The sequence below is a fragment of the Equus asinus genome, chromosome 19 (genome assembly GCF_041296235.1).
Source record: "Equus asinus isolate D_3611 breed Donkey chromosome 19, EquAss-T2T_v2, whole genome shotgun sequence".
NCBI classification, from domain to species: Eukaryota; Metazoa; Chordata; class Mammalia; order Perissodactyla; family Equidae; genus Equus; species Equus asinus.
Window position 1 is genome coordinate 5302997 of NC_091808.1, and position 23597 is coordinate 5326593.

At 40.9% G+C, this 23597-nt stretch overlaps 1 protein-coding gene across 2 annotated transcripts in view; it reads left to right on the plus strand.

The window, feature by feature from the left end:
- IQCA1 (IQ motif containing with AAA domain 1) overlaps nucleotides 1-23597 on the plus strand; it is a 154880-nt gene that overhangs the window by 22741 nt on the left and 108542 nt on the right. For both annotated transcript variants that reach the window (XM_014862589.3, XM_070489334.1), the window contains exon 6: nucleotides 18841-19046. In XM_014862589.3, coding sequence (XP_014718075.1) covers nucleotides 18841-19046 — 206 coding nt within the window. The remainder of the gene's footprint in view (nucleotides 1-18840; nucleotides 19047-23597) is intronic.

Below are 23597 nucleotides of genomic sequence, written 5' to 3' on the forward strand. Positions count from 1 at the left end.
TGCAATTATAAATGGGACCACACATATGTGGCCCTTTACCCCTTCCCCCCTCCCCCCACCCCCTTCCCCTCGGTAACCACCAATCTGTTCTCCATATCTCTATGTTTGTTTATCTTCCACATATGAGTGAAGTCATACAGTATTTGCCTTTCCCTGTCTGACTTATTTTGCTTAGCATAACACCCTCAAGGTCCATCCATGTTATTGCACATGGCACGATTTTGTCTTTTTTATGGCTGAGTAGTATTCCATTGTGTATATATACCACATCTTCATTAGCCACTCATCCATCGATGGGCACTTGGGTTGCTTCCACGTCTTGGCTATTGTGAATAATGCTGCAATGAACATAGGGGTGCATAGATCTTTTCAAATTAGCGTTTTCATGTTCTTTGGATAAATACCCATACACAGTGTTATAAACAAATGTGACTGCAATATAATAATAATCATCATCATCTCAAGGGCATATATAATAGTAAAATAATTAAGAGGTAAAAGTTTTACAAAGCCACCAAGGGACAGAGGGGCTGCTTACAATCTTACGCAAATGATCGTGGAGGTGGGGACCCATCACCTCTGCCCTTTTCAGACGGGTTAGAAGCAAGTCGCAGGGTCCACCCTGACTCGGGCAGAGGCTCACATGAGGGTGTGAGCACCAGGAGGTGGAGATGATTTGGGACCATGTTAAAGTCTCTTTCTGGGCAAAGGAGTTTGCTGCATCGTCTGTATGATCAAGTCCAAGGCCTCCGAGGAGGCTGGTTTGTCCTCTGCCTGAGCCCCCCAGACACAGACCCCCTGCGTCCCAGGGCCGCCCATTCTGCTTCATGTTAGAAGCTTCCTCCTTTCATTCAAATGACCACAGACGCCCTGTCCTTCTGTCCCCCATGGTAGCTCAGAGCCTGTCTGGTCCCCCTGTCACATGACAACCCTTCAGGTATCTGAAGGCAGCCCTTGACTCCCCCTACACCATCTCTCTTCAAAGCTAATTACCGCCAAGGATGGCGGCCATGTCTTGGGGGGCCTTGTTTTTTGACTTGCTCAGGTTTCATTAGAGGACATTGAGGACATTGTAATTTTTTTAAAAAAAATAAATAAAAGCAAGTCTATAGGATCTGTTACAGTGTTGAGTTAAGGTGTGTTGGAGTGAGCTACACTGCTTGGGGCCCCATATTTAATGCATGGCAAAAATATGGAAACAGTAACACTGATAAAGACAATGACTGAGTCTTTGAAAATGCTAATCACACCCAGAGCTCTGGTGAGGCTAATCAAGAAAAGAAGAAGGGGCTGGCCCCTTGGCAGAGTGGTTAAGTTCACACGCTCCACATCAGTGGCCCGGGGCTTACCGCTTTGGATCCTGGGCATGGACCTACACACCACTCATCAAGCCACGCTGTGGTGGCGTCCCACACAGAAGAACTAGAGTGACCTACAACTAGGATGTACAACTATGTATTGAGGCTTTGGGGAGAAAAAAAAGAGAGAGAGAGATTGGCAACAGATGTTAGCTCAGGGCCAATCTTCCTCACCAAAAAAAAAAAAAAAAGGAAAGAAAGAAAAGAAGAAACACAAATACATCATATACTCATAAATTAAAAAAACACTATTAGATAGTATCATAAATAACTATGGTAATAAATTAGAAAATATTGTGAATGGAGAAGATTATCTAGGGAAGTATAAATATCAAAATGGACCAAAGAGGTAAAAAAAATACCCAAATAAACCAATCATGGGGCTGGCCCAGTGGCATAGTGGTTAACTTCACACACTCCACTTCAGCAGCCCAGGGTTTGCCAGTTCAGATCCCAGGTGTGGACCTACGCACCTCTTAAGGAGCCATGCTGTGGCAGAGTCCCACGTATAAAATAGAGGAAGATGGGCATGGATGTTAGCTCAGGGCTGATCTTCCTCAAAAAACAAAAATTAAAAAAATTAATAAACCAATCACTGTAGCAAATGCTGCAAAGATTTTCAAGGTCCCTGTGTTTGTTCGGGTCCTGTGAGAAGCAGATGCCACGATGGAATGAGACATGCAAGAGATTTCTTAGGAGCAGGTCTATGAAGAATAAAGGAGGGGCTTGAGAAGGCAGGGAGAACCTTGAGACCACGATGCAGGTGCGACCACTGCCAGGGAACGGGCAAGGAAGGTGGGCTAGAATGAGTCCAGGACTGCAGCACAGGTCCAGGAAAGAAACCACAGCCGTTTCTAGAAGTCTATACTAATAAAGGAGAAGAGAATCAATAATGATGATCCCCAGTTTGGATGAGGACCCAGGGACAGCTCATGAGGGTTGAATTCCCCACCCCGCTTTCTGAGGCCAGTTTGTCTCATTACAAACATTTAAAACACTTACAGCTTTTCTGCCCTGTAATCCCAACCCTTGGAATTTCCTTGCTAAGAAAAAGCAAATGTGAGCAAAGTTTACAATCTATAAATATTCATATCAGTGTAGTTTCGTAATTCTCAGAGAGTGGTGCCCAGAAACAGTTAAGAAGTGATGTGTTAGCATTTCTCTACATCCTGCAAAATGTGAAATGTGAACGCCACGGTCTTATTTTTATTCTTCTGCCTAGTCTTACATCTTTCTACAATAAACAGGTATTTTATGTCTATAAAAAGTTATAGATAAAATACATATTCAAAATTATAGGAGACAAGAAAAAGATACGAATCATGGCTTAAACAATTTGTCTGTAGCTTTTTAAATTGAAACTTTGAGACTAAGTAATAGTCAATTCATAATGCATTTTCCCAGTTCTTCGTATTTATTATCAAATGTATATCTCACCAAGACAAAAATCAGATACAATTTTTCCTTTTCCTTCTATTCGTTACAGTAAAGATACTCAGAGAATAATGTAAGAAATGAAAAAAATAAATGCAATTTATACTTTTTTACCAATGTTATGGTATAGTTTTCTTCATATTATTCTTTTCTGTTTCTGTTCAAGTTTTATTTTCTAATACCACATTCCCTCTTCTGACTTTGTGTGTGTGTGTGTGTGTGTGTGTGTGTGAGGAAGAGTGGCCCAGAGCTAACATCTGTTGCCAATCTTCCTCTTTTTGCTGAGGAAGATTGTCACTGAGCTAACATCTCTGCCCATCTTCCTCTATTTTACGTGGGACACCACCACAGCGTGGCTTGACAAGCGGTGCTTGGTCCACACCTGGGACCGGAACCTGCGAACCCCAGGCCACTGAAGCAGAGCACGTACACTCAACCACTATGCCACCGGGCCAGCCCCATCTTCCCGCCTTCAGAGACGGGAATCAAGTGGTTGGTCACCAGTATGTAGCTGATACGACCCGACAGTGAGCACAGTATATCCCTCTGTTCTGTCGTCAACCAGAAACATGTCCATTTAGGACATTATTTTTATCAGGTCTTCTTGTATAAAAATATTAAATTTTATTTTCTCAGATTTTAGGATTCAAAATAAATTAAAAGATCTTGGTATTATTAAATATAGAAAAATATAATTTAGTCCCACATTCAGGGTGTTGCTATCTAATTTTCATCAGTTTTGTAATGGCACGTTCTGAATGACATATGACATGGTAACACATTTCGTTTTGGAATAGCTTTTGTTTTCCTTTGGCCCCTCATCCTGGACGGCTCCACCTGCAGGTGAGGGCTCTGTGCATCAACTCTGGTGTCGGCACAGGACTGAAAGTGTGAGTTATTTTGCCTGAGGAAGGAATTCAACTCCGGGCTCTAGACACTTGGAAGAGCATAGTTTCCTGGTGAAGGGGCATCTCATCACTGCCCGTGTGTTTCTACAGTCTCATCTGTGACATCTAGGCTTTCTTGTCTTAAAAAACATGATAAATCGTACTGGAGTAGCATATATGATTTAAGAAAGATCTTGAGGGGCTGGCCCAGTGGTGTGGTGGTGAAGTTTGTGCGCTCTGCTTCGGCAGCCCAGGTTCACAGGTTCGGATCCTGGGTGCAGACCTTCGTACCGCTCCTCAAGCCACACTGTGGCGGTGTCCCACATACAAAATACAGAAATATTGGCACAGCTCAGGGCCAATCTTCCTCACCAAAAGAAGAAAAATTAAATGATACTATATTTCATTAATCTACAATGTCTATTCTAAGATGCATCGTGTTTGTATTTGCCTTTAAAGAAACAAAACGCTGTCAAAGAGACCAAAAATAACATCCTTGATTGTAATACACATCCATCCCTAATTTCAGACATGTTCAACTGTGAAAGATATGCATCTTAGAATAGGTGAAATAGGGTAAGTTGTGTCTTATTAGCAAAAACAGTTTTTTCAAGTTATAATTATTGACAAGTATAACGAGATGCTCATTCTCTTACATGATGAGTTAAATCGAGTCAGCCTTCCTAAAAGACCGTTAGCAAGATGCACCAAGATCATTAAAATATTTGTCTACACCCACCCCCAAATTCTATTTCTATTTTAAGGAAATCATCAGAAATAGAGATTTATGTGTGTAGAAGTTTCCTAGAACGTCCTTCTTAATAATGAAAAATGAGAGAGAACCAGTTCTAGAGTAGGTTTGTAGTTATATAATTTATGGTGGGCCTACATTAATGTAGTAATATGCCACCACTGAAAAGTATGTCGATGACGAAATTTTGATGACATAAAAATGCTCAAAGTGAAAATTCAGGATTTAGAATTACACATATAATATGATTTCAACTAAATGTGTACACACATCCATGCACATACAAAAGAAAGGAAACATACCAAGTTTAAATAGTGTTCTTTTTGTCTTTATTGTTTGTGAGGAAGATTGGCCCTGAGCTGACATCTGTGCCAATCTTCCTCTATTTTATGTGGGATGCTGACGCAGCATGGCTTGATGAGTGATGCTAGGTCCATGCCGAGTATCCGAACCAGCAAACCCCAGGCCACCAAAGCAGAGCATGCAAAGTTAGCTGATACACACGGGGCCGGCCCCTAGTGTTCATTTTTTTAACGTGGGAACTTTTGGAAGATTTTTTTTTTTGGTCTCTAATTGTATTTTCCAAAAGGTTTAAATTTTACTTCCTAAATTGGGAAAAAGCACACATTTAAAATAAAAGCAAATGGCCATGGAATATTATCAACTTTTTCTCCTCAGATCTCCAAATTGTTTAGTGTGTATAGATAGGTACATAGGGAGTGAGACAAAATGGTTTCTCCGTGCCACCCTTAAGAAGCAAACAGATATGAGATGTAATGATAAAAACAATGGTTCTCTCCAATTTTCTACTTTAAAAAGTAAACTAGGGGCCTGCCTGTGGCATAGTGGTTAAGTTCGTGCGCTCTGCCTTGGCGGCCTGGGGTTCGCTGGTTCGGATCCCGGGTGCAAACCTATGCACTGCTTATGAAGCCATGCTGTGGCAGCATCCCACATATAAAGTAGAGGAAGATGGGCACGGATCTTAGCTCAGGGCCAGTCTTCCTCAGCAAAAAGAGGAGGATTGGTGGTGGATGTTAGCTCAGGGCTAATCTTCCTCAAAAAAAAAAAAGTAAACTAGCAGAAGATTCAATCTAGGATAATTGAAGTTTAACGTGAAATTTTGCTGCTAATGCAGCAGTTTGATTCAACAATTTCCATTTAATCTCTCAGACTACGTTTACTGAACGTCTATTGTGTGTCCATGCCAGAAACTTAGGGTATGGCCAAATGCTATTTTTTCATCCTAAAGTCTTAATAGCTTACCTTGATAATAGTACAGATAGAATTACATGTTTTCTACTGTCATTTTTCTAGTTTTACTTTGTAGTTTATATCTGCTCAGCTCATGTAAAATTAATTTTCCAGCAGTACAGCGTGTGCAAAGAGAACAACTTGTCTGTTTTGTATTAAATGTGACTTTCTCCAGTCTGCTTTTTTTCCAAGGACGTCTTTTCTGGGTATTATGTGTTCTATTGAAATTTTACACCATTGAGAAAAATATGGATTCAATTTTTAAAAGAATGATATTTTCTGTTCTCTGGCTGATAACCATAAAAATCCATTTCCCCAAATCCGTGAAATGTTTCAACTGAATATATTTTCCACTCTACCACTAACTAAGATATTGTCTACTCATTTTAAAATTTCATTTTTCCATTATTTCATCTTGTTACATCATGCCAATGTATAAACCATTGACTTATCTGATCAAAATAGTATTTCTATCTTTATGGGAAGCCTGGCATCTTTCCAGGAACGACGATTTGGTAACTGAAACCAGAATCAGAACAAGAGACATCCTTATACCTTCAATTTCTGACCAAATGTTTCCTTGACCATTGTCATAGACACTATTTTTTTTGATACTGCCCATTTTAAATATTTATATTCTAAAAATCTACAAAGGAAAATAAACAGTCCTCTAAAAATTCATGTGCAGTTACTTTAAGTGGCAGAGCCAATGGAGTGGATCAAGTAGAAGGAAACTTAATGAATGTAATACATTTTGCTCTGTGGATCCCTTTGAAATAATTTGTCCTACATTCATGACCACCGTATATTTTATGTTCCCCTGAAGCTATCAGTGTTTGCATTATAATAACACTGGGGGAGGCTTATGAAGGAGGGAGAGCCGTCACTTTGAAATGCATCAGCTGAGTCCTCAGAACACCGTAAAACCGTGCTCACTTGAGAATGCTAACATGAAACAAGCTATATTCTAGATTGTTTTTGGTCAACAAATCAGACTTCTTTCTTATGCAAATAACACCAGGGAGGAGCTCGGGTGCCCTGTGCGCACTCCAAGAGGCGTCTCCCTTCCGAGGCTCCATCTGGGGAGGCGGTGCACGCGGTGTCCTGTGCTTCTGGTGCCCTCCGAATTCGTGGGCTCCTCTTTGGGAACTGCTGGCAAAGCCACGATGAGCACAGAATCAAAATGAAACGCTCTTTACGATCACGATTTCATTTCAACCCCAAACCGTGTGTGTCCTCCACCTTGGTCATGTGTCATTCATTACATTTGGTTCGAAAGGATGTTTGATTGTTTCTAGAAATAAATTAGCTCTCCAAAAACGGATTTTCTATGATTCGTGGAGTTTGATTTTGCTTTGTTTTCATTTTACATTACTTTTTAAAGGCAAAAGAGCTGTTGCCCAAGTGTCCCGGGGGGAGGCGGCATCTTAGAAACAAGTGCACGTCTGCATGCACCAGCTCTGAAGGGTTTGCTGCGCCATGTTGATGAAGAACCAGGCATCAGGGATGGCCAACTGGGAACACACGCCCAGCTTGACCACATGGGCCAGTGGGGGGACTCTGAGTGACACATTCGCCGCCCTCTGAGCGTCAGTTTCTTCTTCTGTAAGAGCAGGAGAGTGCTGCCTATTTTGAAGAGGTGTTAAAGGGCTTCAAGAGAGATTATAGGTCAAGGGGCTAGCCTGGAGCTTGGAATAAGAGACGCCTTCAAGACGTGGTAGCTGATGTGAATCACCTTGGAAAATTACAGTAAGTTGTCGCGATACCGGAGTGATTTCATACAACGGAAAACTATCAACAAGTATGATAACTTTTCTACGTAAGAAAACACAAAATATTTCAAAATAAGTGGTGGCATCAAATACGCATGCACCAATTTCAAAATCTAAAACATCTTGGCCTTTGTTGTTTGCGACTCAGATTTATGAACTTGAAATCGGTTTCTCAAAAAGCAGTGAAGTTGGAACAGCCCACAAAGTCTGATCTCTTTGCAGCTACTTTATCCAGCTGCCGGGGGAGAATTCCGAAGGTCCCTGAGACAACAGGGGCCGCTCACACCACCCCACACACACTCTGTGTGTTGCACCAGAAAAAGGGCTGCAAACCAAGAAAAGCTCTGATCCTGGTCCAGGTACGCATGGAAGGCTCCTGGGAGGAGTGAGAAGATCAGAGCTCGATGGGGGGCGCTCCGAATCATCGCTGTGATTTCAAAAGTCTGATTCGGAGGCTTTGAAAAAGAAGAAAATTCACCATTTCCCTTTCTGTTAAATGGGATTTTTCAATCTAGTTTTTTGGGAACCTTTAGTTGATTTTGCGTTGTTCTTAGTATTATTCACTATTATTGTGCATTATTCTTGTTCCGGGTCTCTAGGTCATCAGAAATTAAATGATGTAAAGAACTGTCTTCCTCACCCTCCCTTTGATCACCTGGTCCCGGGATTTCTTTATCTACATCCTATGGCAGGACATTTGCCCTTATTTATTTCAGATTAGGGCCCATTACAAAGCCATTTAATGCAGCATGGAGAGGGCTGTGAGCCCATGAACTCTGCAGCCAGCCTGCCCGTGTTCAGATTCTGCTTCTGCCATTTAGTAGCTGCGTGAACGTGGGTGGTGACTCAACTTCTTGGGGCCTCAGTTTCCCCATATGCAAAATGGAGATGGTCACAGCACCCAGCTCATAGATTTGTGTGAAGTCTCAGAGAAACTGCTGTCTGTAATTGCTGCCTTTAAAATAGTGTCTGACACGTTGCACACAGGAAGCACCAGGTCAGCGTTCGCTATTATTTTTCTTCAAATGGCTTATAATCATGGGTTTAGATGCTCAAAAATGCTTATTAAATTGCCATTTTTTACCTTTGTAAGTTAGCCAAGATCCAAAAGGTTAATGTCACAATGTTGGCAAGGTGTAGACAAACGGGCTCTGTCGTACATTGTCGGGGGGAGAATAAATCGTGCAACCTCTTTTGCAAGGCAGATCAACAATATCTATTAAAATTACAAATGTATGTTTAAAAATATATATAATCTGTAATACCCCTAAAAAAAGCATTTTCAGACAAAATGTTTTAAGCCGGAAGAAACCTATCAGTGGAGAGATACAGCAAAGCATAGGGGGTAAGAGCAGAGATTCCGGAAGTAAATGCCTCGGGTCAAAGTCCCAGTCTGCCACTTCCTGACTGTGTGACCCTGGGCAAGTTTCTTGACCTCTCTGTGCCTCGATTTCCTCATATATAAAATGAAGATAATAACAGCACCTTCCCATCAGGCTACTATAAGGAATAAATGAGTTAATATTTTATAAACCACTTAAAATAGTGCCGTGCAAACTACAAGTGCCCTGAAAGTGTCTACTTAAGAACATTTTTAAAGAAAGTAGAACACAAAAGATTAAACTTCTACCACTAATTAATTGATTAATTAGCTCAACTAGACTCTGTTGCAGCCCAGCTCCTAATTAAGCAAATTTTTAAAGCTACTGAAAAATTTTTAGAAGTTAGGCTTGACAGGCTAGAAAATTTTTTTGTTCTTTAATAGTTTTGCACCCACTAAAATTGTGGCATCCTAAAATAAAGACCTCCCAGAACTACCACGAGCAGAGGGCAAGAGAAAACCATCGGCTCCGGCTCTCCCTACAATCTTGTTTTCCACTTCTCCCGCTGGGTTCATCTTTATGAGGAGGTATGTTTGTATAAACACATAGATAGATATAGATACATTGCTCTGAAATGAAATGATGGAACAAAATGGGTTATTTTCATGAACTAAGCAACAGCCTCCTCCCCACCCCTCCCACCTCACGCCCACACACAGTCTTGAAATGCACACAGGCGATCTTGAAATGCACACACGCGATCTTGAAATGCACACACGCGATCTTGAAATGCACACAGGCGATCTTGAAATGCACCAACCAAAGAGCAGTTCAGTCCACAGCATGAGGCGGTCCACATGCAAAATCAGAGCAGGAAGCGTGCGCTGCGAGCCCGGAGACCTCACGGAGACGGCCCCCACGTGCTCCTGAGAACACGGACGCAGGCTGTGTTCAGGAGGTGCCCCAGAGCTAATTCATCTCCGCATTGATGACAGCAAGAGATCTCGCGAGACGGTCATGTGCTTGGGAAGGATGCCCTCCCTTCCCCTGGCTCCTCCATCTTCGCCTTTGGTGACAAGAAACCACCCTGAAAAAGCCAAACCCCCCAAGACGACGAGCTTCTTCAAAAGCTGCCAGCGTTACATCACTCATTTGCGAGTGTGTTTGTGACGGATAGATTGAACAGATTTTCATTTGGACGAATGTCCATTTTATCTTACTGATTTGAACCAGGATTTTTAAAGACAAAGGCCATCGAACATTACATAAGCATTTTAAATTAATGGACCATGGAGTCCTATTTCCCCACAAACCCCGGGAAGCATCGTCTTGTGTCCTGTTTTTTACAGCAACATCAATTATTAATATGTATATTTTTGCTGACAGAGGACCTTGCCATAAACGTCGGTTTTGTTATCCAGTTCTGGCTCATTAACTGTGGAAAGCTTGTAAATATAATGGTTTGTTCACATGGGAAGCCTTCATTAAGATGCATTATTCTACAGCTGATGTATTTCAATATATGGTATATTATGGTGTTCTCTATTTCCCTTTAATATTCGTAATTTATTTTTAAATGAGTTGCTGTTTATGTGGTGAGTTAACGAATTTGAATTCCGTATGACCAAAGTTGCCAAAGAGGAAAAGATGTTTTAGCCCAAAGGAAAAGCTGCTCATTAACATAGGACCTAAATATATTACAACCTTTAAATTCAAGAGCAACTAGAGAATGAAGCTATAAATGACCCCAAATGTATTTTTGTCAAAAAAAGGCTATATGAAGAAACACGCATGAATACACACATATTAACAGCACAGCATGGCGTAATAGGAAAAACACAGAACCGAAAATCGGGAAACCTTGTTGCTGGCATCTTCATTAACGCAGAGTGATTTGGGAAAGTCATTTCGTTATGGGACCTCGGTGTCCTCATCTGTTCAATGGGAGTCATGTCCTCATTTCTACCTCAAAGATGGGTGTGAACTGAGTAAGGAAATGGAGAGAAAGAATGTGCACGACAGAGAGCCATGTCAATGGGGTGATTGGGAAAATCTGAGAGCGGAGAGATTTCTGAAATATAGTTTGTATGTCTATGAAAGAAATCAGCTGTAAATTACCATAAGAACAATGTAATGGGAGGGGAAGCAATATCGTGTGATTCATTGGTAGAGAATCGTAACATTAGTACAGGCCGTCAAAACGTTCCTCAGAGGTGAATTTGGGTCATTTGGCCTAGAGATCCATTTTCACATCTTCATGAAAACGGTCAATTTTAAAAAAATTGTTGGAGAGATTAGATAAAAATCTCTATGTGAATTATAAACTATTATTTCATACATTTAAAATGTAAACACTAGGAATAAAACACATTACCTGGAAGATGTAAGAATTGGATACTTTTTTAAATGATTAAGTAAGGGAAATTCCCACCTGTTTTGACACAAGATACATAATATAAGGCATTCCTTTGGGTGCCCGTATAGTGAGGCCATTTAGATCATTTGTAACATTGTTCTTGAAAATCATCTATGATTCTCATTCTGGATTCTCTTTTAAAGTAGTTATAGAGATTTTTCCTATAGTAAAAGTTGTACCTTTTCATCATACTAAACTTAGACAATTGGCTTATTTCCTTAGACTTTCTAATGCATATTTTTGTAAAGTATTATATGTGTGACTTTCTTTTCATCTTTTTTCCCTTGACTTTATGTCATTAAGCAGATGCTGTGTTCTAACAGAATCTCGATTGTGGTTTCAAGTTGAGAAATCACACCCCCAGAGGTTCATAAGTACTTCTAAGAGAGAGAGAGTGTGTGTGTGTGTGTGTTTGCACATGCATACTTGTTACATTTAACTATTTCATCCATTTGGAATTTATTTTAGTAGATGACATGAATTGACTCTGTAAAGATTATCTCTTTTGTTCCAAGTTGGTGATTTAAATTTACAATCTTACTAATGTCTTTTGTAAATAAGGCAAAATTTGAGTTTTGTCATATACTTGTTTGGCAGCTTTTGAAATGGACTTGAATGTTTTCCTCTTATCCCTGAACTTTCTTTATACGGTAGCCCCCTAGCATCCCTGGGTGTCCCCAATTAGATGTCAGTGCACCTGGTGCAATGACAAGTCGCAGTAACACCTATGTGAGCATGCTCTGAGCGCACGGTCGGTGCCAGGCTCTGGACAGGGCTTTACGTGGACGGTTCCATTCAGTCTTCACAGCCTAACGCTGTTCCCATCTTAGAGAGGAGGAGACTGAGCCTTGAGGGAGTCGATGCCTTGTACAAAATCACAGAGGTAGCAAGTGGCCAAGCCAAGACTTAAACTCAGGCATCCTGCCCCAAATCCCAGAGCATGGCTCAGATAAACTATGGCTTGTTTCCTACCTCTTCCATTTATTTGCCAGCTGTGTGAATTTGGGAAAGTTAATTCACCTCTCTGGTTTATCATGTTATATGAAAATAGTACTTGCCTGGCAGATTTTTGTAAGGGTTAAGAGATTATTTCTGTAGAGTGAGTGTGCACAGTAGAAGTGATACCTGCATCTTCTTCTTTGATTCCTTTTTTTAAGCATCTTCTTCGCTATCTCCTTCTCCTCCCCCGCATTCCTCCTACTTCTCCCCTTTCTCCTCCTCGTCCTCTTGCTTCCTCTTCGTCATCATCATTTTAGGCTTTGCAGGCCGTATGGTCTCTATTCAACATTGTCACTGTCGTGTGAAAACAGCCATAGACAATATTACCTGAATGGGCAGGGCTGTGTTCCAATAAAACTTTATTTACAAAACGTGCAATGGGACAGTTTTGACCTGTGGGCTGTAGGTTACCCACCTCTTCTTAGGAGCAGTCCGTGTTTCCTTAAACCCGGATAATTATCAGACTCATCTGAAGATTTTCCAAAACCACTAGTTTCTTGGTTCTTCTTCGCCTCCAGGATGGAACTAGGAATCTGTATTTTTTAAAAGCTCCCCAGAACTTTGAGGAAAAAAGAGAATTTGGAAAAAAATAACTCACTAGTATATTTGAGGATATGTTACATCTAAAAAAATTCCCTCAAAGTGACCAGGAAAAACAGGAAAGGAGCAAATATAAAATAAGAAAAGACTCTAGGAAAATAAAAGCATGCTCAAAAAAAAAAAAAAAGCGATAATGACCCTCTTAAAATTCTAATCAATGGACATGACTGGAAGCCAGATAAGTTCTGGAAGATAAAGAAATCTCCTATAACATATTGCAAATAGGTAAAGGGGAGATGGAAAACATGAGAAAACTTCAGCTCAATCTGGGGGTCTGGCATTTAGCTAATATTTGTTGTGGAGACAGAAATGGAAAAAAAATAATGGGAGGAAAATTTGCAGAGAAGACATAGTGGACCCACCAAATGGAAAATATGATGAATGAAGAAATGCCCACACCTGGATGCATTTGGATGAACTTTCAAAACTTGTAAAGCATTCTGGGAGTGAACAGCTTATCTACAAAGGAACAGCACTTAAATTTCCAACAAACTATTCACTGGCGTCTGTGTTTCAGAAGACGTATCCTTCATGGTTCCTATGAAACTGCCATTCAAGTAGAAGGGGACAAATGAAGACATCTTAGAAATGCAAGTACTTAGAATATGTATGCAGACCATATCCACTCTGAAAGTTACACTCAAGGATATGCTTCAACAAAATGAAAACTGAGTATGAGAAAGAAAAATAAGACTAAACAAAGAAACTAGAACAACTTATGCTTAAATTTAAATAGTTATTGATTAAAAAAGTTAATCACAGTCTGTGATTATAGTATGAAAGTTTGGGGGGGGGAGAATAGTGAACACATGCAGAGGTCCCAGCCTTGCTCAAGGAAATTGCGTAGATACTGATGAATTCTAGACATGGATAGAAATATAGGTGTTAATTAACATGTTGAAAATTTAAGAATACTGGCAGAAAATTAAAAATAAGGTGCATAATTTGTAAACCACTCCATGACAAGAATGATTAAAGCTCATTCCACAAACCCAACAGAAGGTAGGAAAGGAAAAACAAGCAAGTGTATTCAACAAGAAAACATAAGAGGGTAGGATTCTCTCCAAATATTTTATCCACATAAATGAATAAAATTCCTCTTTTCTATAATTCTCAGATTGCGTTTTTCAAAAGCCAGTTATACGCTATTGACTGGAGAGAGACTTCAAACATGTTGATGCTGAAAAAATCATAACAAAGAAGCATGAGTTGTGTTAGGGGGTTTTGGTTAACTCTGCAGAGGAAATATGCACGTTTATCTTGCTCTTTCTGCACAGTGGGGAGTGAGCGAGGTCCTGTTCTGAAAGGGAGGATTAACGGAAGGTCCGTATTCTCAGCAGTGGGACCACCAGCTCTCTTCCCCTGCTTGGCTCCTAACTCTCAAGCAGTCATGCTTATATCTCTTAGGAACAGACTGGAGGATTTCTATCGACAGAAACTGAGCAGCTCCAAAGAAAGACATTCAGATACTGATATTCAGATTCCTCCCATAAAGCAGCTGTGTCCCCACCAGTCAGCAACCCCCTTACACAGCTACCAGACAGCTTTGGGTGCGCCTCTCCTAAATAAGGGTGGACAACAAAGGTCACCAGACCCTTAGGAAAGACAGAGACCAAAACCAACCAACAGAAAAGAAATTGGGAAAAAAACCAATATGAGGGAAAAATAAAAAGCAAAATCCTAAAGGTAATAATAACCTTAGAGAAATAAAAGAAGATTATTGAGTCCAACAATTAGAACCTAATGCTGAAAAAAGAGAATCAAAGAACAAGAAAGAGCTATTGAAAAGTAAAAATATAGTAGTAGAAACTTAAAAAATAAAAAAAAACAACAAAGTTGAAAGAGAAAGTTCAGAAAATAGCAAAGTGACAAAGGGAAGGATGAGGGATGTGTGTAAAGAAAATTGCAGGAGTTCCAGGAAAAAAAAAGAACTAAGGAAATAGAGGAAGGATATTGTAAAGAAATAATAAAAGAACATTCCTTATAATGATCTGGGTTTTCATATTTAAAGTGGTCCCTGGTTGCTTCCATATCTTGGCTATTGTGAATAATGCTGCAATGCGTGTGAGGGTGCAGTTATGTCTTGAAGACCCCATTTTCAATTCCTTTGGATATATGCCCAGAAATGGAATTGCTGGAACATATGGTAGTTCTATTTTTAATTTGTTGAGGAAATTCCATACTGTTTCCATAATGGCTGCACCAATTTACATTCCCACCAACAGTGTACAGGGTTCTGTCTTCTCCACGTCCTCACCAACATTTATCTTTTGCCTTTTTGATAATAGCCATTCCAACTGATGTGATATCTCATTGGGGTTTTGATTTGCGTTCCTCTGATGATTAGTGACGTTGAGCACTTTTTCATGTACCTGTTGGCCACTTGTAGGTCTTCTTCCAAAAAATGTCTATTCGGATTCTTTGTCCATTTTTTAGTCAGGTTATTGAGTCGTATAAATTCCTTATATATTTTGGATATCAACCCTTTATCAGATATATTATTTACATATATTTTCTCCTATTCTGTAAGTTTCTTCTGTTGTTTTCACTCTATTGATTGTTTCCTTTGCTGTGCAGAAGGTTTTTAGTTTAATCCCCCTTGTCTGTTTTTGCTTTTGTTGCCTGTGCTTTTAGCGTCCTATCCAAAAATTCCATGCCAAGATCAATGTCAAGAAGCTTTTTCCCTTTGTTTTCTTATAGTAGTTTTATGTTTCCAGGTCTTATGTTCAAATCTATAAGCCATTTTGAGTTGACGTTTGTATATGGTGTGAGGTAAGGATCCAAGTTCATTCTGCATGTGCACATCCAGCTTTCCCAACATCATTTATTGAAGAAACTAACCTTTCCCTATTGCTGTGGTCTTAGACTTGGGGGATGTGAGACAACTGAGGAGGCAGTTATTTGAGGTTTTAAAATTATGTGCATGTAAAACGAGTACACACAAAGGACACATACCTACACACAACGATGGAGGTTATTCCACAGTGACACAGGAGCTAAGTACAACTGAAAGAGCTTCCAGAGGCCAACCCTGGGACAGCTTGAACAACAAAGTAGTAAAGTAGTATTGTCTTGTAACCCAAGGTATAAAATAAATATCCTTGAGTCCATACTGATAGAAATAAAGGACTGAATAAATTAATAAATGTGGGAGCAGAGACAAAACCTGAGAGTGGGAAACCTGACAGCTATTTCCTCGGCCAGGTGATCAAGGTTAACAGCAGTCATAAATCACGTTGATAGTGTGTACCCTTGATATGAGGTGATGAAAAGGCACTTTACCTCTGTGCTTCCTCTCAATAACCCATGACCCAAGTCTAATCACCACCAGATAGAGCTGGGTGTCAATACGCAGTCATGTGTCACTTAAGGATGGGGACACATTCTAAGAAATGGGTCATTAGGCAATTTCGTCATTGTGTGAACATTACAGAGTGTAGCTACACAAACCTAGATGGCATGGCCTACTACACACCTAGGCTACATGGTTCTAATCTTATGGGACCACCATCGTATATACGGTCTGTCGTTGACTAAAATGTCGTTATATGGTACATGACTGTAATTGGTTTCCTTTATCAATTTATGTATTTTACTTTTATGCATTTGCAAACATTATTTTGAGAAGTAATCCATAGGCTTCACCAGACAAAGGTCTCTGAGACACAAAAAAGTTAAGAGCCACTGCTCTGTATAAAGGATTTCTAGATTTGCTAATTCTTCTACACATCTCTTACCCACAGCCTGCCTTCTCTTTCCACTTCAGTGCCTTGGCTTATGTTTTTCCCTTTTCCAAGAAGAGGAAATTACTTTTATGCTTCTGAGTCAACAAACATCCTTCAAGGTTAGCTTTGCCCTAGAGTCTGAGCACTCTTTGACGATTCCACATCACATAGCCTCTTTGGGAAGGAAGGCTCACAGAAGCTGGACCATGGGTAGGATGCACATGACCAATGAGTGATGAGAGGACCTTCTAGGACAACTGAGTTCTAGTCTTGGATGCACGCAGTGGTGGGCTGGTAATACTTAACTATGGCTCTTCAGAAAAAATATATGATATCTATTCATACCTAATTTATTATAATTCCATTGATATAAGGATGTGGACACAGTTTACAAATAACAAAATATATACTGCTCTTTGTTGCAAATTCCACATAGCCATCAATTCTCACAGAAGGCTTTACTGGATTTTTCTAAACTCTTGGATCTGTTGTCAGCCTGTGGTTGTAATTGACGAATGTCATTCTGAGATGAATGATGATTGATATTTTTATTCGCCTTAATGAGCAAGGTGAAACAACAAAGTGTGTATCAGAATTTCACTCATTCATCACTTTTTAAAATTGGGCACGCCTTTGCTGAATCAGATTACAGTATTTGAATATTGGAAGACTATTTCCTCAATTTTTTGTGATAGTCACAATATAACTGATACAGACATGGCACGTTTTTATGTTTCTCTGCATTATTATTTTTCTACCATTTTCTTAAGTCTAGACAATGAAATCACAACAATACATGAAGTTTTGATTAATAGTGTTTGCTAATTTCCATGGTGTAAATATTCTCACCACAGCCAACTTGAAGCTACTAACCTGAATGAACACAGTGGGGAAGATATGCACTGTAGCACGCCGTTATACAATATCTTCAATGTAGAGATACAACAGATATAAATAATGTCGGGAGCATAGATGATCATAAAATCCAGTAAAAATAATTAGGAAGTGATGAGTTTTGAGCATTGATAACTTTTGTTCTTAATATAACTTGTTTAAGTATAAATTTATATAATTTAGCATTTTTAAATGGCTGTTAATTTAGCATTTTGGCAACCAGCTTGCACAATTTCTGAAAATGTATCTGTTGGATCTCACACGCCATTGTGGGTTGGTCCAGCACACCACTGGATTTGCCCTTCTTTTGCTACATGACCTGGACTGAGTCTCTGAACTCCTTAGGGCTCGGTATCTTTATCTGTAAAGGAGAACCATCCTTCAACTCTCATACCTATGATTCCAGGCAGCACAGCTCCATATGTGATTTTCTTCTCCAAGTTCCTCTTATTCTTTCCATCCAAATCCACAATATAGACACTTACAGATTACCTGACATTGTTCCCTATTATGACGTGCATTACTCATCTGCTGCCAACTTCATTTCTTTAGGGATTCCAAAGAACAAGAATTATGTCTCCAAGTGATTCTGTATTTCCTCTTACCACAGGCCTCCACAGATGCTGGCCCAGTGCTAAACATCTATAGTTGGTCCTCAATAGCCAGATATTTTTTGACTTGCTGGTCAGCAGATTTTGAGAAAGAACATTCTTTTTCTTCTTCTTCTTCTTTTTTTGGTGAGGAAGATTGGCCCTGAGCTAACTTCTGGGCCAATCCTATTCTATTTTGCATATAGAATGCCACCACAGCATGGCTTGATGAGTGGTGTGTAGGTCCACACCCAGGATCCAAATCTGTAAACCCCAGGCCACGGAAGTGGAGTGCACAAACTTAACCACTATGCCACCGGGCTGGCCCCAGAATATTCTAGTAATAAGATGTAATATCAGGGTGAATATCTAGAGTCAACAGAGAATTTCCTTCTTTGGAGGTCTGTAACAATAGAACAGATATTTTCAGGGTTGATTTTGGTGGTTTTTCTTGAAATCAGAGCAGCCAAACTCTTTTCACCAGCTCTTGCTTCAAATACTTTCTTACTCTATATTCTTTGCTCTCCCACCAGCCAAGATTTGGAAAAGCTTAATTTTCTGTAGTTTGAATGATTTTTTTAAAAAGGTCTATTGAATATGCGTTTTTCAAGCTAACTCCCCCCCTCAGCCCGATTCTGGGCAACGGTATAGAGTGATGGCCAGCCCTCCGCCCCATGGTGGTGAATCACTCCTTCAGACTTTCCTGCCGGGCCGGATTCCTTTGTTCCGGAGCCTTTGGTAAGACACCATTGAAGATACAGATGTCTTTCAATAGTGTCTAATATTTTTTTGCCAGCTCTGTAACCTTTATGATCTCAAATCTTTTTGCTTCTCTTTTCAGAATCCACCTCCTCTGTTTAATAAAGTCAGCGCTACAATAATCCAGGCCGAAAAGGTGATCAGCCTGCGGAACGAGGTGCAGAGCCGGCATGAAGAGGACTACAAAGAGGCTCTGATCACAATCAAGGACAGCCTGAAATTAGTGGAAGGCACAGACATCAAGGAGAACCTTCAAGACCAGATCCGGCACTGGTTCATCGAGTGCAGGTGAGCGTGAGCCCCGCGAGGATAGCCCCCGGCGGGGTCTTCTGTAGTGGTTGAGATTCTTGTATGTTTTTAAGCACAGAAGTGTGTTGATACAGAGTCTTGAGCATTTTTGTTTTCATTTTAGAGAAGTGAAATGTCAAGGCTAAGAATTCAGGGACTAATTTTTTTTGAGTGAAATCACTGGCATCTTTTTTAAAACGACAGTCTGTACGATGCTTCTCAGACCACATGGAACTGGGCATCATGGGTGGATGATACAGCCCCACAATGGGAGGATTTCACGGGCCAGGTCTGTCCAAAAGCCAAGGAATGCAGCCACAAGCAGGTCGTGCCACCCTTCCTTTCTGGGCTTTGGCCGGCCTCTCTGCTTATAAGAGGCTGGAGATCTTCAATCATGGTCCCTGACTGTCATAATCCTTTGAGGCAGCTGCTGACTCCAGGACCTGACACCTGGCCCCCAGGCCTCCTTGAAATGAGGGGTGCATAGCAGTTATGGGAACAAGCCCGGGCCTTCCTGGATTAAGGGTCTTCTGTAATGCTCTTAAATGAAATGATAAGTGATTTAAAGCTTGTTTACAAGGGATGGTTTCTGAAAGGTATACTTTATCAGAGAAGCACACACAGGAGAACAAACACGTCGTAGGTAACCCGATCAGAGCAGCTTCAAACTCTGTTTTATTTCAAGTGAGGAAGGAAAGAGGGCAGACGGTGTGACCAGCCCCAGAGCCATGGAGGCCAGAGCTGGCCATCCATTTTCTTTAATGGCCGCTGTGCCGCATCACGTTAGGTCCAGAGATGCCCAAACACCAACTTCGGTTGGCTCATCAGGACCAGAGAATTTAATCTGCTGGCAGTAGAAAATCAAACTTCCTCTCAAAAATTACATTACAAGATGTTTGTATCTGTGGTAGGCAGCCTGTGGTTTCTGCCATGCGCCCCCAGTCGTCCGGCACCTGCAATCCAGGCCTGTCGTTTCTGAGCCCACTGCCTCTGAGGTACTGGCTCCCTCAGGATGCTGATGTCCCCCGGAGCACAGGTCTCAGGGGACAGGTGGCTCTCTCAGACCCTCATCCACAGGTCCTCTCCTTCTTGGCGCCATCGAACCCCCTCACCATGCTGCACGCACAGGAAGACACGCACAGATGTTCCCACATGCTCGTCAGCCACTCTGGGGTTTCTGCCAGGGTCTCAACCATCACCCTCCTTGGCTGAGACTCTCAGAGGGTGGGGCTTACAGCCTCAGGTGCTGTCCCCACTTGTCCACCTTCTCCTCCCTTCCGCCACCCCTCTACCTCACTAGCTTCTTGCACAAGTCGAGACTCTTTATGAACCCCATTCTCAGTGCTTCCTCCCGGATGCCTGCCTGTCTCCTGCTTGACCTCTGACGGCGCCCCCAGTCCTCCTCCGGGCAGTTCGCATGATGATTAAGAGCACAGACTGGAGCCTTGCTCCCCCAAGAATTGGCTGTGTTGCCTTGGACAAGGCAGTTACCTTCTCTGGGTCAGTTTCTTCATCTGTGACGTGAGGACAAGACTCATACCTACTTCGTGGGATCGTTAAGACTCGCAGAGCACCTCGACCTCCGTGAGCAGGCCATTGTTCTTCCTACCATACTGTGACCATCTGCTCATTCGTGCGCCCCCTCCCCCAAAGAAACAGCAAGCCCCCATAGGACTGTGCCTTCTGCTGAGAAGAGAAGAGTGGTCTCGAAATTTCACACATAAGCAGTGAATTGTGCAAGCTAACAGTATTGCTGTTTTTCGTTCTGATCCAATTACGTAATTGTATCTGGAGGAAATACACTGGGGATGATTTGGTGCAATCATGGAAATTTAGGTAGAGAGGCATTGTGTCAAAAGAACTGAGTCTTCTCAGTCCGTCACCTTGGTTTCTAATTCAAACCTTCATTTTGGTCTTGAGGAGGGTGACGTGCCCTGGGTTCATGAACCTCCGTTATTGGGAACTTCTCTCCCTTTCTCAGGACTTCAGAGAATAGGTGTCCACAAAGAGACCTTCCATAAATGAAATGATTCTTTGCTTTTACATAGATGATTTTAAAATCCAATTTATTGTTCGGTGACAAAAACCAAGTTGAAAGTGCTGTGTCCAATTATGACCCTGCCTAAGTTAAAATATATAACATATACACATACATAGACATACGAATATATATTCATATGCACATTTAATTTATTAAGTATGTTTGTATACGCATGGGAAATTTCTGGAAGGCTGCACGGGAAGATGTTAGCACAGCTGCCTCTGGGGACCAGAGAGTGTCATGTTCTTCTGTACTGTTAGAAGTCTTTTTTTTTTCAGTGTCTTATTTTTATAATAAAAAGGCGAGTTCAAATTATATTATAAGAAAGACAAGCAATCAACCTGGGATAATCCAAAATAAACATTTTACATTTTTAAAACATCCTAGTTTTAGAAAAGTAGATTAATGCAATTCCTTCATAACCCGCTCTTGGAAGTCGTCTCTTGGGAAAGGCAGAGGGAACCGTGAGGCTGGCAGTCAATGGGGGTTGTTTCCCCCGACCTGAGGGCCTGGGAGGGTCAGGAGAGGCTTCTCAGGCCCTGGTGTCACCTGGAGCGGCCCCTTCTGCTGTTTCAGAGGTCGTGTGGCTTCCTCTGACAGTAGACCCAGGACTCGCTGGCCAGGCCCCTCGAGAACGCTTCATCCTGATGCTTCTGACCGGGCAGTTTGGGGGCCAAATCAGAGCAGCTGCTGTGGATCTGCCGTGTGAAACGCACGGAGATGGAAAGATTCCTCTTTTTGAAGTAATGGAAAGTCGAGGGCAAATTTATTTTCATAATTGGATTACATTTATCTGATTGACTTTGACAAAGTCCCTTTCCTTGCTTTTTTAAATCAAAGACAAATAAAAAGTAAATATTGTCTTTGAAACATGAAACATGGTCCATCCTCAGGATAAATTCCACAAGGACACACGACAACTTAAAAAATTCCTACACGTCACAATTCATATATGTTCCCACAACTGAGAATACCTATTCTAAGCTCATTTAATCAATACTTAAGAGTTGCCAAAAGGGGTTATGCTAGAATTTGGTTTTTAAGTCCATTTTAAAATTATTTTAAAGGAAGTATTTTTTCCCAATGTTAAAAGTAATATAAGTTCATTGTAGAAAATTCACAAGATAGAGAAGAGTTTAAAGAAGAAAATTGAAATCATCTATAATTTCAGCATACAGAGATAGCTATTGTAAAAATTTTTGGAAAAGTTCCTTCTAGTCTTTTTCTCTCATATATATATTTTAATGACAGTTTTATTAATTCTTTTTCTATTTTTTGATTTAACATTGGATTTTCCCATGTCCTTAAAATATTTTCCAAAAGATATTTTTAATGATTGCTTAACATTCTATTGCATGGATGCACTAGTTAATGAATTTATTATTACCTTTTTAATCTTTTGTCAAATCTATAAGAGAAAAAAATGCTATTTCAGTAACTTTTAATTTGCATTTATTTTATTAATAAGGAGGTTGAAATCTTTTGGGTTTTTGTCAATAGCCTTTCTTCTTCTGTGAACTGCCCTGTCATTTATCTGCTTCCCTTTGTGATGTCTTTTTTTTCAAGTGATCTCTAAAATGTAGTTATATGTATATTACTGATGCTAAAGCTTTTTTTGATGTATGATTGCAATAATGCCTTCCAAGTTATCATTTGCCTTTTATTTTTGTACTGGCCTATAGGAAAGCTAGAAAGAGAGAGAAAGAAAGAGAGAGAAGGAGAGAAATAATACAGCCGCTAGGAATCCATTGCCCAGTTCCTGCTAACTGCATCCTGGCCGGCCCTGTGCCCTGGGCATCGCTGCTCTGAGCCTCATGCTGGCCGTCTGTGAAAGGCAGTGATGGTACTGCTGCCCACGGTGACGGTGGGGATTAAGTGAGATGGTGCAAACGAAATCCCTGGGTCCCACGAGGTTCTTGTTGAAGTTATGAATTTTATAGGTATCTTTCCTATTTTAAATGAGATTTTCTCCAATTATTATTTTCTGTTATTATCCATTGTAGACTTTTATGTAATTTGCACCATCACGTTCCAGAACTCTCAAATTAGTTCTCATGGTTTTCAGATGATGCTCTTGGATTTTCTTGGCTGTGGAGTCACGGTGTCAACGTGACTTATACTTTCTCCCGTCCCAGTGGCCACACTCTGTCATCTCTGTCCTGCCCAGTGGAGCAGAGGGAGGCGCCAGGCTCTCGGCTATGCACCCTTACGCCCCCTCCTCGGGTGTGTTTCCCTTTGCTTCACATTATGCCCTAGGGGCCTAGAATCTTCTGGATAGCGTGGCGGTTGTGTTTATTGTCCTTTGTACAGCCTGAACTATTTGAAATAGCTGTTTTTGTCAAATATTGCAGTCCTGAAAACATGATTTCAGTTGCTGGGCGTTCCCATTGCTCATCAAGGCAGCACCAACTTCTACTCAGCTTTCGGTCCCTCCTCGTACCCCCCGAGTCCTAACTCAAACATGGGGCTCATTCCCCATAACTCACCACTGGCCGCCCTTGTCGTTAGAA